Raw genomic sequence first — 15,823 nt, forward strand, 5'->3', positions numbered from 1 at the left:
CTGCAGCCCAGATGCTTGCTCTTGCAAAGTCCCTCAGAAAACATGGAGCCAGTGACTCTTCTTCCATTCAACAAATGTGAGGCCACCAAACGATATCTTTAGGGTGGGCAGTGATTTGCTATAGCCAGATCTCTATAGCCACTCTGAGGTGAAGGACACAGGACATTGCCTGAAGACTAGAGGCATAAAAGGCTGCCTTTCACCACTTACCTGGGATGCATAGGTCCTTTCCCTCTCATTCTTGTCTTAGCATCTTCCTTCCCATGCCGGAAAGTAGACCAGCACCATTAAGCTCCATACCCATCTGTGTTAGTGAGATAGGACTCGGGGCAGGCACAACCGTTAAAGGAATGACACAACAGCTGAGGACAGGACAAACTGGTTAGAACCAAGATGGCGGAAGATTCGACTTCCAGTAGACCTTGAGCCTCATGGCGCACCCATACGTGCCATGACAGTTCCTAGGCTGATCATAAAAGGTAAAAAAGTAGGTGGGGCCCAATTCCTGGAAATCCCTGCCCCTTTCCCAACATAGTTGGAATAATCCTCCCACTCATTAGTATATGAAATTACCAAGCCCATAAAAACTAACAACCCTGCACCTCATGGTCGCTCTTTTGCTTGCCTTCTGAGATGGCCCACACTCTGTCTATGGAGTATATATCTCCCTGAATAAATTTGCTTTCACTTTACTATGCCTTGCTCTTGAATTCTTCCTTGTGCGAGACAAGAACCTATTCTCCGGCAACATTAGTAGATCAGATTCTTATGGCATTTGACATTGTGAATGGATTCACTTTAGGATCTAGAGAAACTGGCCTTTTGAGAAGAGCAGTAGTTTTTGCATCTAGCCTCCCTGGGCAGCAAATCTTTCTGGGAGATTTTCATGCCCAGAAGCACATCCACTTGGGCCATACCAATCCTCTATGGAGCTGCAGGTATGAACACTACATCCTAGCAGAGGTTCCTTATCAGACACCCAGGACAGATAGAACTCTGCTTTTATGCACCCATTCATTCCTCCGTTTAAAAAATATTTATTGACTGCCTACTATGTGTCAGGCACTTGTGGGCATCCAGAGGTTGCTGCTGAAGAACCTGATTAGTAACTGACAGTAGAACAAGACCTGAGCTGTTTGTTTGGCTACAGAGGCTGCTCTGTAAACATATCTCTGGCCATGACAAGAACAAAGGATGCTCAATGTCTCAAGGGGTTCAGGGCTTGGGTTCTGAGCATAAGGGTCCATTTCAGCTCCTGAGCCTTTAATTTCCAGTCCTGCGTTCTCTTCCAGTGTGTGTTTCCAATGGAAAGACCTATTCCCATGGCGAGTCCTGGCACCCAAACCTCCGGGCATTTGGCATTGTGGAGTGTGTGCTGTGCACTTGTAACGTCACCAAGCAAGAGTGCAAGAAAATCCATTGCCCCAATCGATACCCCTGCAAGTATCCTCAAAAAATAGACGGAAAGTGCTGCAAGGTGTGTCCAGGTAAAAAGGCAAAAGGTGCGTTGGTTGGAAGCCCTGCCTTTGGTTGGTGGAGATCCCCACGTAGTCATTCTCAGTGTTCTTTGAGCATCAGAAAACATCATCACAACCTGCCATTTTGTAACAGTAATAGTTCTGCTAATAACTAAATGAACTACATTTGCTCCTCTCTTGAAGGGCTGATAAGATGGTTGCTTGGAAGAAATTTACTTCTCAGAAATAGGCTGGGGATTTGCTTATGTCTACCACACCTTTGACCACATGTAGCCCTAAGGGCTGAACTGAAGCTTTGCTTTTCTAAATAGCAGAGAAAATAGGTTAATGTGATTATTAGGAGGGACAGTAAGTAGCACCTTCTGTTTATATCACTAACTCCTCCATTTCCCCTGTGAGGCAGGATGAAAGATAGGTGAGGTGTAGTGGAAGGAGAGTGGGTTCTGGTCCTAAGTAACTTGCTATATGACCTTGGAAATGTGCCACATCTGCTCTGGGCCACAGCAGCCTCATCTGCACAATAGAAAGTTTGGAACAATTGATCTCCAAGCTTCCTTCCAATACTAAAATCCTATAATGATATTATTATTTCTCTATTAAAGATAAGAAAACTGAGGTGTATAAAGTGAAATGACTTCCCCAGAGTCAGAGAAATAGATAATAAAACCAAGACTCAGAAACCAGGTCACTTCCATCCCATTGTTTTTTCCAGGCCCATAGAAAATGTTGTCTGATTTTCAAAAAGGGAAGTCAATTACTTAAATGGTGGTTTTGACACATGAGCTAGAAAAAAAATACAGTCTGTAGTATTGGGGTTGACAGAGTACTGGATTAGCAATCAAGCATTCTAGCCCAGGCTCTGCCACTGGTTTTCTGTGTGACCTGGAGCAAGTCACTTCACCTCTCTGAGCTTGTTTCCTTCTCTGCAAAATGAAAGAGTTAGAGGAGATTTCTTAGGCCCTTTCCAGCTCTAACGTTCTAGGACTGAATGAAATTATTCCCTTCCAGGCACATGAATTTATCATGTCTGATGTCAACCTGCAAAGCATTTTTGTAAACAGATGAAAAACCAAACGTTTTTAAATGTAGGCAGAGAGCTAAATCATTAATTCAATTTAGGCAATTCCTCATGAGTAGCAGGCAAATATAAACTTAGTCATTACATATACATAATTTGAGCATCTTCATGTAGGCCAGTTGTCCCCAAACTTGTCTGCACATTGGAATCCCCCAGAGAGTGTTTAAAGATACCTGTGTCTCATCCCCAGAGATTATGATTTAATTGATTTGAGGTGTGGCCTGGGATTTGGAATTTTTAAAAGATCTCCAGGCAATATTCATGTGCGGGCAAGTTTGGGAACCACTGCTGCAGGCCCAGGGTGGTTTATGGTCTTACTAATCAAAATGTGGCCTGAGGACCAGCAGCACCTGGGAGCTAGTCAGAAATGCAGGCTCTCAGGTTCCACCCCAGACCTGCATCAGAATCTGCATTTTAACCAGGCCCCCCAGGCGATTCCAATGCACGTTAAAGTTTGAGAAGCACTGAGCTATGACACAAACAAAATCTTTCTTAATGTAATGACCTTCATCTTCTAGAGTAAACAGGGGGCAGGGTGTGGATAGGAAGGTAAGGAGCTATCTGATATGGAGCAAAGAATTTGGGCATTAAATTTGATGAGGAAATGTACTCATTAGGAGTAGGGAGAGAGCACATTCTGAGGATGTGGACATGGGGGCCACCCAGCTACGATGACCTATTACAGCTTCCAAGTCTGCAATCTCACTGGATCCCCAAGCCTTTCAGTGTCACTTAGGAGTACTTCCACCAACACAGTTTTCTCTTCTGTCAAGGGTCTAACACCTATAAAGATAAAAGTAATTCAATAAGATAATTTCAGATACAAATTAATAGTCAGCTAAACTACCTCAGGTAAGATAAACCCTCCCACTATATAATATTCCAATTTGAATTTCAGACTTGCGGACCAAATCCCATCTCTTTGTGTGGTTAGGATTTTATTGGTGTAGGTGATTCAAGTAAGAGTGAAGGAATCAAAAAGGTGTGAGAACAGGACACAGAACAGGCACTGCCTTTCAGGTTGGTGGTATTTATTAGAACCTTTACGTTCATACTTTTTGGCTAAGCAGTTTCACTCCTAGGAGTCCAAAGAAAGTAATCAGGGACATACAGAGATATACAAACAAGGATTTTTTCTGCAGTACTGTTTACAATGGTGAAATATTCGAAACAAACTGAAAGTCCGCCACTATGGAAATTGTTAAATAAATTATGGTATACCTGTACTGTGGTATATTATGCAGCCATTAAGAATCACCATAGAACAAGGTTTAATGGCACAGAAAGATGTTTGCAATATATCTGTTAAGTGACAAGAGCAAGCTACAAAACAATATGTATGTTATGATCCCACTTCTTGTATTTAAAGAAAAAAAGCATTGATAATATACTTAGACCAAAAAAAAAAAAAAAAAAAAGACTAGAATGGCATATGGCTGAATGTTAATAGTGGTCGTATTTGGGTGACTGAATTATGGGTAACTCTTATTTTCTCCTTTTTATCTGTATTTTCTAAATTTTCAACAATAAGCACTTTTGTAGTTAGACAAAGTAATAATCAACTATACTTCAATTTAAAAAAAAAGCAACTAAATGTGCCCTTAACATACCACCTGGCAGTTCCACTTCTGGGCGTTTAATCCAGAGAAATTAAATTTATGTTCACATTTTTTAAAAAAGAAAAAGTATTAAACAACCATTATTTTAAAGACTTCCCTTACAATCCCAATTGGTGATATATTGAAGAGTCTCGTTGACTAAACCTGTTTCTCTGGAAGAGAGGCTTTTCCTGCTTTCCCACACTGCTCAGACGTGTAGAGAGGAGGACTTACAGGGCAGCATGGAAGGAGAGAGTGTCTGTCCTATTCCATGTGCACCTGTCCCTCAGTGAGCCACACATGGGTGTCTGCAAATGGAAAGTCTCCTGGTAGTCCCATTGCCCGACAAGAGTCACTATCCGCAGAGACCTGGGTACTCAGCAGCTTTATGGCCACAAGGGGCATGTACTTGTTTGTGCAGCATTCAATCTGGAGACACGTATTTTGTGCCTACTGTGTGCAAGACACCGTTACAGGTACTGAAAGTAGAGAGAGAAAGCAGACAGACGCCGGCTACTTGCCAGCATGCTCCTTACATTCTAGTGGGAGAAGAAAGATAATGACCACAAACCAATAAGGGAATTATCAGTGGCAATGAGTACCATGAAGAAAAAACAAACAGGATCAGGCAATAGTGAATGGGACCGGCAGGGGTGAGCACTTTCAAAAGACTGGTCAGGGACTGCTTCTTTGAAGAATGCTGTTTGAGTAGAGGTTTTTTAAAAAATTTTTTTGCAGGAGGGAGTATAATTAGGTTTTCATTTCATTTATGTATTTATTTTTAAGTGGAGGTACTGGGGATTGAACCCAGGACCTTGTGCATGCTAAGCATGTGCTCTACCACTGAGCTATATCCTCCTCTCTGAGAGTTCTGAATGATGTGAAGGGGTGAGAAATGGGAAGATCGTGACATCCTCAGCCTCTTAGAAAATGACACAAGACACAGAGGAAAAGGAATAAAGGAGTGAGGAGGGAAGAAGACCGATGGAAAAACCAACAGTAAATTCAGTTATTCATGTTGAGAAGGGAAAAGAAATAAAAGTCACTGATGATCCAGCCAAAAGTTTCACCATAACAAATGATTGCAGGCTCCTCCAGTACCAAACCAAGGCCAAAAGAAAAGATGTGGAATTCACCTCTCTCTCTTCTCTTCACTCTTGTAGAGGTTGGCCTTGCCTTGTGTATCAGTGGCCGTCTGCAGGGCTGTGTAGGACTTCCACTCTTTGAAGGTTCCCCAACTCACCTCTCAACCCCACCATGCCACCCCAATACCTGGAAATCCTGTAATGACCCACCCCCTTTAGGTTCCAGCAGAAAAAGCCCCCCTTAAGACTTAAAGTTTGTTTCTTGGGCCAGGATAATACATCTCCTGCATCCATCACCCCCATTTCCATAAGGAATGGTTCCCCAGTTTCTTAGTTCTGGGGGGCTCAGGACAGGAGCATTCTCATGGGAAGTGGCAATGGCTAGAAATGACTTGAGGCATGGCCTGCTTCCCCAGAAGAAAATGAAAGTAGGTGAAAATGGAGTGATCAGGAAGCACCTCGAAGTGGAGTGTGTGAAATGAAAAAGACGTTGCCAAGTAGGTAGCTCGAAAGACACGTTCTGTTTATTTACTCAGTATTTTTATGTACCAGTGAGGTTGAGTCACTAATGATTCTGTGGTTTGTAGATCCCTTCTGGTGAGTAAATGAAGCTCTTGGAGGGGAGGGGTGGTGGTGCAAGATGACTCTTCAGGACACTGGGAGAACTTTTAGCATGTTACAGGTACTTGCCGTGCCATCATGGATTTCACATGGCAGTTAGAGCCGTAGCCAGTATTAAGCTGGTGAGGAAGACTGAACACATGAACCTGGCTCTCATTCTAAAGCTGGTAATTAAATACACAGAGGTTCCGGTAGACTCAGTGACCTCTTCCCCCCTCCACCCATTTGAAAAGTGCTCACACACATCCCTTAATTACCTAATGGAACCAAAAAAGACCAACCCACCGAGTAATTAAATAACTTAAAAAAAAAAGACAAAAGGAGAAAGAAAGCTTGATTCTAAGGTGATCTATAAATTGAGTAATCCAATCTGGAATCACCCAGAGAAGACTTGGATTTTGTTCTTTCAGCACCCAAATGGTGGTGAGGGTTGGAAAGCGAATCAGATCAGCAAGAGATACGCACTAGCAGTTTGATTACCTCTAGTCCAAATGGCTAACAGTGAGCCCCCCCAATTAGAATCACAGGTGCAAAGCACTCAATACACAATGCTTTCATCAGCTGTTCTTACAGATGGCTTCTGCACATACTCAGTTTTCAGGGTCCTCAACTTCTCTTTGCTGTTGCTGATTTGAGCATTACACTTTAAAAAAAAAAAACAAATCCACACTTTTATTTATTTAATTTTCAATAAGTTTAAATCCTTGAGGGGTACAGCATCACACGGATTCTGTGTCCAATGGCCTTAGCAGGAAGGTTGCTTTGAAATTTGGCAGGAACCATGCCACTGTTTCCATGAGGGCGAGTTACCTTTCCCCAGATTACCCTGGTTTTGTTCGGTAACTGGGAGTTACTGTGTTGCTCTTTGCTTTGTACACATAAGCACATCTCTTGCCTAGACAGAATTCAGTTTCAGCTTAAGTGTTACACTTTAAATACACAGCTGAAAATGGTGCTGATTACAAGGCCAGCAAAGGAACTTAACTCATGGATAACCAACCAAGGGAAACTTCTTTCGGTGGGGGCCTGAAGAAAGAAGAGGGTGAAGCAGAATGGGGAGTCGAAGGAGGCTGGTACCTTTATGCCTAGAAGCTGAAATCCAACAATTTAGTTTAGACTTTAAATGATCCATAGTTAAGGGATTTGACCAAATTTTTTTGTGTCTTCCAACTGTTCATTTGGTATAGCATATGTATGACTAATCTGACATCGAGGTTTTGGCCCTGGTGTTGATCTGGTATTTTCATTCCCCTTACAAACAAATTAAAGAGCATTCAGAAATGTCAAGCCAATTGAGATAGGTCCTTTGGGCAAATATATGCACATCAATAAGTGTCATAAATGTTTTCTAAGTATACCTAAGTGACATCAGGGAAGTTAACCAAGACTTTCTGTCAGCCCGTTCTTTGAGTCTCTGTTGGCAACACTGAGCTAGACAAACCATGATCCTGACCCAGCATGGAAGATTCTATGTTCCCTTAAGTGCCCAACAGATTCATACCTGGTCACATTCTTCTTCTTCGTGAAGGTCCACTTCTCATGTGGCAGTGGTAGATCTAGTGTAGCTTTGGGGCCAGTGTTCTGCAGAACTGTGGATTCAGTCATCACATGGACTTAGAGTCATGTGCGCCTTTGTGATTTGGTGACTGCTAAAGGGTGGGCTTTCTATCTCTGAAGGAATATTCTTGTTGATTGTCCACTTTTGATGCTTGTGAGGTGTTATTAACAATGAGATACATAAGTGAAGAAGTTTGCTTCTAGTTTTGGAAACCCATGACAAATCTTTCTACTTGCTTCATGATTCCAGAAGAACTTCCCGGCCAAAGCTTTGACAGCAAAGGCTACTTTTGTGGAGAAGAAACAATGCCCGTGTACGAGTCTGTGTTCATGGAGGATGGGGAGACCACCAGAAAAATAGCTCTGGAGACAGAGAGACCACCCCAGGTAGAGGTCCACGTTTGGACCATTCGAAAAGGTAAGCAAGACAACATTAATTTCTTATGTTTTTTTTTTTTTTTGTAAGGGGGACAGAGGGAAGGAAGGGAAAGCTCACCTTCATTTTGCTTCAGTCTGTTCCTCTGTTGGGGTCAGAAGATTTCCTGATTGCTTAGAAACTAACACATGACTCATAAGGTGGCTGTTGTGGCCTTTCACTTTAACTGTGACCTGGGCTGAAAAGTAAGTATTGACTATTGGGGTTTGTTGTCTTCCCCACACAACCAAGGCTGGAGGAGTGGGTTCTTCACCCTGGCTGCGCAGCAGAATCATCTGGGAAGGCTTTTAAATACCAAATCAGAGATTCTGACTAATGGGCCAGGAGTGGGGCTTGGGCTTACGTGTTTGTTCTGAAAGCGCCACAGGTAATTCTGATGTACAGCCAGGGCTGTAAATACCAAACTGTAGTCTACCGTTGTTTCCAAGACGAAGCTCAGCAAACGTGAAAATACATTCATTCAGTGCAAAGCTGAGTCTCTCGAATCATGTTGGGTGCTCTGCAGTCGGACAAATTTAAAACATTTAAAACATCATCCCTGCCCTCAAGAAGATGATAGTCTCACTGGAGGAACAATCCCAGTCATGATGTTCAGTTCCTTTCTGGTTACTTGCGTTGACTGCCACAGCAAGCCACATTCTGTTCATTGTGAACCTGCAGCTATTCAAACCATCCCACAGCTACAAGACTAGGGCAGTTGTAGTCTGGTCAAGTTTTCTAGGAATCCAAGTGTAGCGGTGAGATTTCAATTGGGAAATAATGCCCCCACGTAAGGCTCAAGAGTGCTCGAACTTGAGTGAGTTTCTGCATCACACAAGGAGCTGGTTTAAAACAGCTGTCTAGTCTCATCTAAGAAATACGAATTCAGTCAGCCTCGCATAGGGTCTACACGTTTGCATTTCTAACAAATAGCCAGGTGATGCTGATGCACGGGGCCCTTGGACCCATCCTTTGAGAAATACCTGCTCTAGTATTTGGGGGTCCTTTTTCTCTCCCTTTTCACAACAACCTTTCTTTCTGAAAAGAACGAGTTCCTCCCTGCCCCTTAAGAAATATGCTAGAACACACATAGATGTCTCATTGCTGTTTATTTTTGCTGCATACCTAGGGATGTTGATTTGCTGTCTGTAACTCCCTAGCCCCTCTGTAACTGGTCACTAGGACTAAGCGCTGTTCTGTCAGCTTTCGTAGCGGTGGGCTCACAATTCATCCATCACCCCACATCTCTTGTGTCACAGAGGTGTGTGGATGCTTTTCAACTTGCTAGGGTATCATCTAAATAACCTCTTGTTCACAGTGCTGGGTAATCAAGATCTGTGCCTGGTGGACAGAGAAAACCCAGGCTTTGTGTCCGTCGCTCCCTGTAGACCTTGTGAAGATTATTTACATGGGCTGGTACCATATTGCTCCTTAACTGCAAGGCTGTTTTCTGTTGTTCATGTGTTATTCAGATAAAAACTACTCAGGCAAGGTTGAGCCTGTGGGAACCCCATTATTTGATCTCTCCCCATTTTTTAAAAGGGAAAGCTAAAGGAGATGTGACTGTTTCCCAAAGGAAAATAGGCTTTTCAGTGAGTTCAAGAATAGGGATGGCTTCTCCATTTACACAAAGAACCTGTCTGCAAGGCCCATCACTGGCTCTCACGGCTGAGCCAGAGGGCAGCCCAGTGGCTTGGCATGGACCAGACTTGGGGCAAGGACACGATGTCTAATACTGCCTTGGGATGCGGAAACTCCAACCGGCACCCATGCTTGATTCCCTGTGGCTTTCCCTAGGGGCGGGTCCCAACGGCCAGCGGCTCTGTCTCCCTTATCTCCATCCTCTGGAGAACCAGGGGGGAGGCTGGCGAGCCAAGGAAACAAATGGAGTCAATTATAACCCTCGAGCCGTCCAAGTTCCTGGTTAAGCACATTACACAACTCAGCTCGAGACTCCTAAGCCCCAGAAATGAGATGATATGTTCAGCCCAAGCAGGAAAAAAAGGGGTTGATGGTTCCAGATAGAGAGTGTCTGACCACCTGCCTCACTCTTTGCTTGGCCCCAGGCATCCTCCAGCACTTCCACATTGAGAAGATCTCCAAGAGGATGTTTGAGGAACTCCCTCACTTCAAGCTGGTGACGAGGACAACCCTGAGTAAGTGGGGACTCTCTTTATTCCTCCCTGGAAAACACATCTAGTTTTCACTGTAGCCTAGTTCTAAACAAAGTACCCTCCAGCCCCCACCCCATATTCTCAGTAAACAGGAGCAATGCTCAGTGTCAACATTAGGGGCTATTCTCTCTCTCCAGGTGACTAAACCCAGAGTCTCAAAAGGGTTGGAGAAAGCTTACAAGATTCTAGGTCTGGTACATCTGTGCAGACTTCACATCTGGAAGGCTCTTCCCTAGGTGATGGGGATGAGAGAAAAATTAATGTATATCAATTCTTGTGTTGCATCAAAGCTCCATTTGACTCTTTGGAACGGCCCCAGGTGGTCATGTTTCTTTAAAAACGCTCAGGCCGACTCAGGCTCTCCCACTTCCTATGCTAGATGGAGCCTGGGACTAGACCCTGCAGGCACTGGTGGGTGGGGAGTACTTCTGAAGGAATAAAAGGCACAGAATTTCTGTCCACAGGGAATTCTAATGGGCGAGACAGAACATGAAAATGCCTTCACTATGTATTAGCATAGTTCTGAAGAGTTAAATACCTAAGAGCTCAGAGGGATCTGCAAAGAACAACGAGATGAGAGCCAGATGGGCTTAGTCGGGGAAGGCTTCGGGGAGGAGGTGGGTTTTGAAAGAGAAGGGTGTGACTGGGCAACAGGACAGGAAATCAGTCCAGGAAGAGGGTGCAGCCTAAGAGAAGACTCAGACGGGAGCAAACAAGAAATGTGAGTGTGGATGGATGTGTGGGTATGGGTGAGGAAGAATTACAAAGGCCACAGACGGTGCACTGAAAGACGAGAAGAATTGTAGGCAGGGAGTAGTCAGAGGGCCTGGAAGAAACCAGTGAGAAGTTCAGGTAGGAGGCAAGTAGCTTGGGTAGTTGCTGCAAAATTCCACACAGTATAGTGGTTTCAAACTGGTGTTTTGGGAAGATGTCTCTCAGCTGTCAGAGGCATTTATGAAGCACCTACTTTGATGAAGCCATATTCTAAAGAGCCCAGTATGCCATGCTAAGAAGTTGGACTTGATCTCCAGACCAGAGAACCCCAGTGGGGGGTTTTAAGTAAGTGAACAATGCGTTCACATCTGTTTTTTAGAAAGTGATACTTGCTATATGAAGTGGAAGGTGGGCTTTTATTGAGAGAGCTGGTGATAGTCTGTAGGAAGCTGTTAGACTGTATAAAGTTGGTTAGATGGGAGGAGGAGTTCCTGGGAGGGACAGCTCTGAGGTTAGATCATCAAGATCAGTATGAAAGAGAGAAATGAGTTTGGAATAACTCCAATGTTAACAACTTTATAGACGAGGTGGATAGTAGTACCATTCACCAACAGGAAACTCTGGAAAATGAATGGGTATTGGTGGGAAAAAAATGAGTTTTACTTGGAACATGTTTCGATTAAGATGCTTGAAGGCCATTTGAGTAGAGTGATCCAATAGGCAGCTGGAAATAAGGTTGATGAGGTCAATGGTTTATTCTGCTCAAGACTGGTATACAATTACCTGGACAGTAGGAGGATTCAGATGGAGGAGTTGGGAGTTCTTATGAGTAAGGAATAAAGGAGGCAGAGCCTAAGATTCCAGGATCAATGATGTGACTTTTGAAATTACCAATTAATTACCAAGAACATATTTTTGTTCATACTGTAAGCAAGGCACTGTGCTAGGCACTAGGATACTTGAAAGATGATTTTAACAAACTGCCCATCACAGTTAGGATATGCAGTATCTAATGGAGGTAAATGGTATCTGCCTTTAACTGTGTGAAGCTGAAGGAAGTGGGTACGAACGAGATGATCCTGCAGGGTCACCTGGGGGCAGAGAAGAACAAGCCTGACTCCTGTATATAATGTGCCTATCAGATCCTGGCACGCCATAGGGCTTCAGTAAAAGCTGGTTCTTTGCCCAACTTATCTCTCCTTTCCCATCGAGTCTGAGAGAATAGGGAAAAGTGAAGAATCTAAGGGAGAAAGGACCAAAGAAATGGAGGCTATAAGGAAGGGGGTCATGGTCTCCTGTGGCTAGGAAAAAAAAAAGAGGTTCAACATCAATTTTGGATTAAGAGGAGCTTGCTGACCTTGGACTGGGAGTTCTCCAGGTTGCAACACCATGAGAGCATAAAAAGAAGACTGAAGAGGAGATCCAGGATGGGCATTTTGTTAGGAAGGTTAGTTGACAGAGCAAGATGATAGCAGGAGGAGGAAGATCTTGCCACTGCGGGACCAGTGAGAGTTAGAAAAGGGATGGTCCAGAGACATCGGGTGGTTTCCAGCACTCAGCACAGGGTGTGCACTCAAAAATGTTTGCTCAGTTAGCATGCAGTATGGTGAACAAAGAAGTTGATAAGGACACGTTGGAAGTGTGGACAGTTCCATAGTGGAGGGGGAGGAGAAAACAGAGAATGGAAGGAAACACGAGCAGGGATGACAGGGAACAGAAGGGATGCAGCCGTGTTCATCCAGAGCAGAGAGGGATCACATGAGGAATGTGAGGATGGACCTTTCTAAGGAGCCCTAGGAAGGTGAGGGCCGCTCAAAGTGGTGTAAAGACAGTGTGTGGGCATCAGAGAAAGCAGAGGGGAACCGTTTTTAACAAAGAGTGGCAAGAATACAGAAAAGAGCAGTAAATAATCAAGTAACCCAAACTAATATTCAGACCTCAAAGAGCAAGCAAAGCCCAGGGATGCACCAGGAACTGTTCTCCAAAGTGTCTTATTTGACCTGGTGCCAAGTGAGCCACCTAATAGCTCACAACCTGATAGTGGAGCATTTTGCGAATGCTAAATAGGCTGTAAAAATCACAAGAGTAGTACTTAGGTTTTACTCCCGAGGAAGCAGTTATGTATTCTTGGGATTGTTAGAAATGTTGTGCATTGAAATGAAGGCTCTGAGGGTCATTTTCCGTATCTGTCCCCAGAAAAATGTTTTGGGGGCTGTTGGGCTGTAAGCACATAACATCTGTATTCCAGCTCCCCTGGCGGGTCCAGGAGTGGGTGGGGAAGGATGGGGTATATGGATTATACTCCTAACTGGCTCTGCTCTCCTCTTACATCCCCGGGCCACTTTGTGTTTGCCTTTTAGGCCAGTGGAAGATCTTCACCGAAGGAGAAGCCCAGATCAGCCAGATGTGTTCAAGTCGGGTGTGCAGAACAGAGCTTGAAGATTTGGTCAAGGTTTTGTACCTGGAAAGGTCTGAAAAGGGCCACTGTTAGACGAGACAGACAGTATTGGAGAGGGTATAGCAGGAAAACTCAAGCTGCAGCTGGACTGCAGGCTTACTTTGCTTAAGTCAACAGGGCCCTGAAACCCCAAACTCAAATGCAGTTAATTACTCACGCCATGCACAGCATAACTTGCTCCTTTATTGGAGTGGTGTGTCGGCCCTTAAACAGTTCCTCCGAACAGACTAGAAGAGTCTTGAATTATCTATGGGAGGAAGAGGGCCAGAACACCACAACACTGCTGTAGTTTCTGGGAGAATCACATTTCTTTACAGATTAAGGAGTAAACAAACCACCCCCCAACCCTGTCCCCGGGTTTCTATCTAGAAAGTCATTCCAGTGAGAGAAACTGAAGGGAATGACTTCGTAGGAGGAGTTCTGTAGTACAGAGAAAATATTTGTATGAAATTCTGCTCTTCAAATTTTAGACGTCTGGTGTTTTAAAAAAAAATTAACTCCCAACTTCACACACACACGTGCACACACCCAGGCACACACACTAAACTAGAGCCTTCACCTTGAGGCAAGGCCAGCACAGTCTCTTCCCTCCTTTCCATTGCCGGGCTCCCAAGTCGCTTGGACGTGTTTGGTACCCAGGAGGATAAGTAAGGCATCTTGAGCACAAGTCTCTGCCCTTAGGTCTGCAGTGTGGTTGCTGAAGTCACCAACTCATGTGGTTGTTGAAGTCACCAAGTCTGGTGAAGAATAAGAACAGCATTGCATGGCTGCCTTCACTTTGAAGTGGGGAATAACTTCTCCCTCGTGACACCACTTCTCTTTTCTCCCCGAACCTATGGGGCCTCTATAAAGAAGTTAGAATTGGGTAAAAGTTTTCAGAAACTGAAGACAAAATAATTGTTGAAGAAAGGAATTAATAGCAGTCAACAGGCTGGCCATGTTTTCAAGTCAGTAAAACTCACCAATTAACAGCTCAATCCTCACTTATTTTCTTGAGGTCCTAGTTTTCTAGTCCAAAATTTTCAGTTAAATGATTAAATTCTAGAAGCTCTTTAAAAGGGCAGTTTTCTCTTCTTCAACTGCAGGAGTTGATTTTTACTTTGTAGAGCTCAGTCCTCACAAGCTTCTGAACGGCGGCTCTTCAGTTAGAATTATTGCTCATCTGGGGAAGTGGGGATTCTGATAACATTCTTTATGCTAAACCTTCCACTGAGCACGGATTTGAACCATGGATCCCAGAGAAGCCTGCTCTGAAAATGTCTACTTGCAGTCCGATACCAGAGCCTAAACGATCCATTCTGAGGCCTGGCTTTAGAAATCACCTTTGTGGGAAAACTGTACATTCTCCATAGCGGGACGCTCAGGCCTGCCTTCTACATTGATCTCCTTGGAGGGGGCATGAATGAACTCTAGTGAATACTTAGAAAAGGTAGGGACTAAGAAATGCCATATTTCCTACTCTGTGATCATGGGTAAAAGGAACTCCCCCACCCTTAATTTGACACCAGTAGGGAAAAATGTAAAATGTCCAGTCTTTCTGGCAACCTGACATAAAGGAGTCTGTTCTCAGAAAAGAGACACAGGGGCCCAGTGGCCAGGCCTTCATGGGAGCAGCCTCTTACAAGCCCCCCAGACATTCTCCTGGGGAAGAGGAAGTAGGACACCCAGGGCTGAAAGGCCACAGGGCATTACTGGAGGCGGGAGGGTGTGGACGAGGTTAAGTAGCCGCTGCTCCCCTCCCAGAGGTGGCAGCCTTTCCATAGTGTGGAAACAAGTCACCGAATCCCGAGGCAAAGCGGTGATTTCCCCTCCTGGATGACCCACCCCAAAGCCTTCCCACCCAGGTGTTCTCTGAAAGCTCAACCTTAAGGGAACACCCAGAGAGCTTCCCTAGATAGACTCCTGCCGCCAGGTGCTGGGACACACCTTTGCCAAGTGCTGTGTGAAGCAGGAGCTGGGGAGCTGTGCTAAGCCAGCGTCGAAACCCTCCAGTGTTTGGTATCGTGTCGGGAGTGGGGCATAAGGAGAAGAGGCCGAGCCGCCTGTAGTCAGTGGACAGGAATGGATGTGGTTCTTCTTGTGTATTTATTTGTACCATAAACACTTGGAACAACAAAGCCCATAAGCACCACTTAGCAGTTGTAGCCATTTAATAGTTAACTCATGTAAACAAGTAAGAGTAACATAACAGTATTACCCTTTCACTCTTCTCACAGGACATGTACCTAAACATGGTACTTATTTATGTAGTCACTGTATTTCTGGATTTTTAAATTAATAAAAAAGTTAATTTTGAAAAACCCTGTGCAGGAATGTTGTGTGAGTGATTGACTCTCTGGGCAGTGCTGACCTCGGACTGGGTAACAGGTGATGGGTGGGCCTGGCTGTTGCACACTCAGCTTGACACCCCTCTGACACTACAGCATCACAGTTAGGAGTGAGAACTTTGCAGTCAGATGACCTTTACTAAGTGAAGTAAGCCAGAAAGAGAAAGAAGAATACCATATGATATCACTTATATGTGGAATCTAAAAAAAGTAGGACACAAAGGAACTTATTTACAGAACAGAGATAGACTCTCAGACACAGAAAACAAACTTATGGTTACCAGGGGGGGAAGGGGTGGGAAGGGATTGATTAGGAGT

At 44.3% G+C, this 15,823-nt stretch overlaps 1 protein-coding gene across 5 annotated transcripts in view; it reads left to right on the forward strand.

Annotated features, from left to right (window-relative positions):
• Nucleotides 1-15,483, forward strand: part of CHRDL1 (chordin like 1) — a 123,361-nt gene extending 107,878 nt beyond the window's left edge. For 2 of the 5 annotated variants that reach the window (XM_074358879.1, XM_074358880.1), the window contains exons 9-12: nt 1,293-1,487; nt 7,668-7,835; nt 9,899-9,988; nt 13,081-15,483. In XM_074358879.1, the coding sequence (XP_074214980.1) occupies nt 1,293-1,487; nt 7,668-7,835; nt 9,899-9,988; nt 13,081-13,211 (584 nt within the window). In that variant the 3' untranslated portion in view covers nt 13,212-15,483. Of the gene's footprint in view, nt 1-1,292; nt 1,503-7,667; nt 7,836-9,898; nt 9,989-13,080 lie in introns of all 5 variants that reach the window. The other 3 variants (XM_074358877.1, XM_074358878.1, XM_074358881.1) reach the window with 2 other exon arrangements.
• The last annotated feature ends 340 nt before the right edge of the window (nt 15,484-15,823 follow it).

Source organism: Camelus bactrianus, chromosome X (genome assembly GCF_048773025.1).
Source record: "Camelus bactrianus isolate YW-2024 breed Bactrian camel chromosome X, ASM4877302v1, whole genome shotgun sequence".
NCBI classification, from domain to species: domain Eukaryota; kingdom Metazoa; phylum Chordata; class Mammalia; order Artiodactyla; family Camelidae; genus Camelus; species Camelus bactrianus.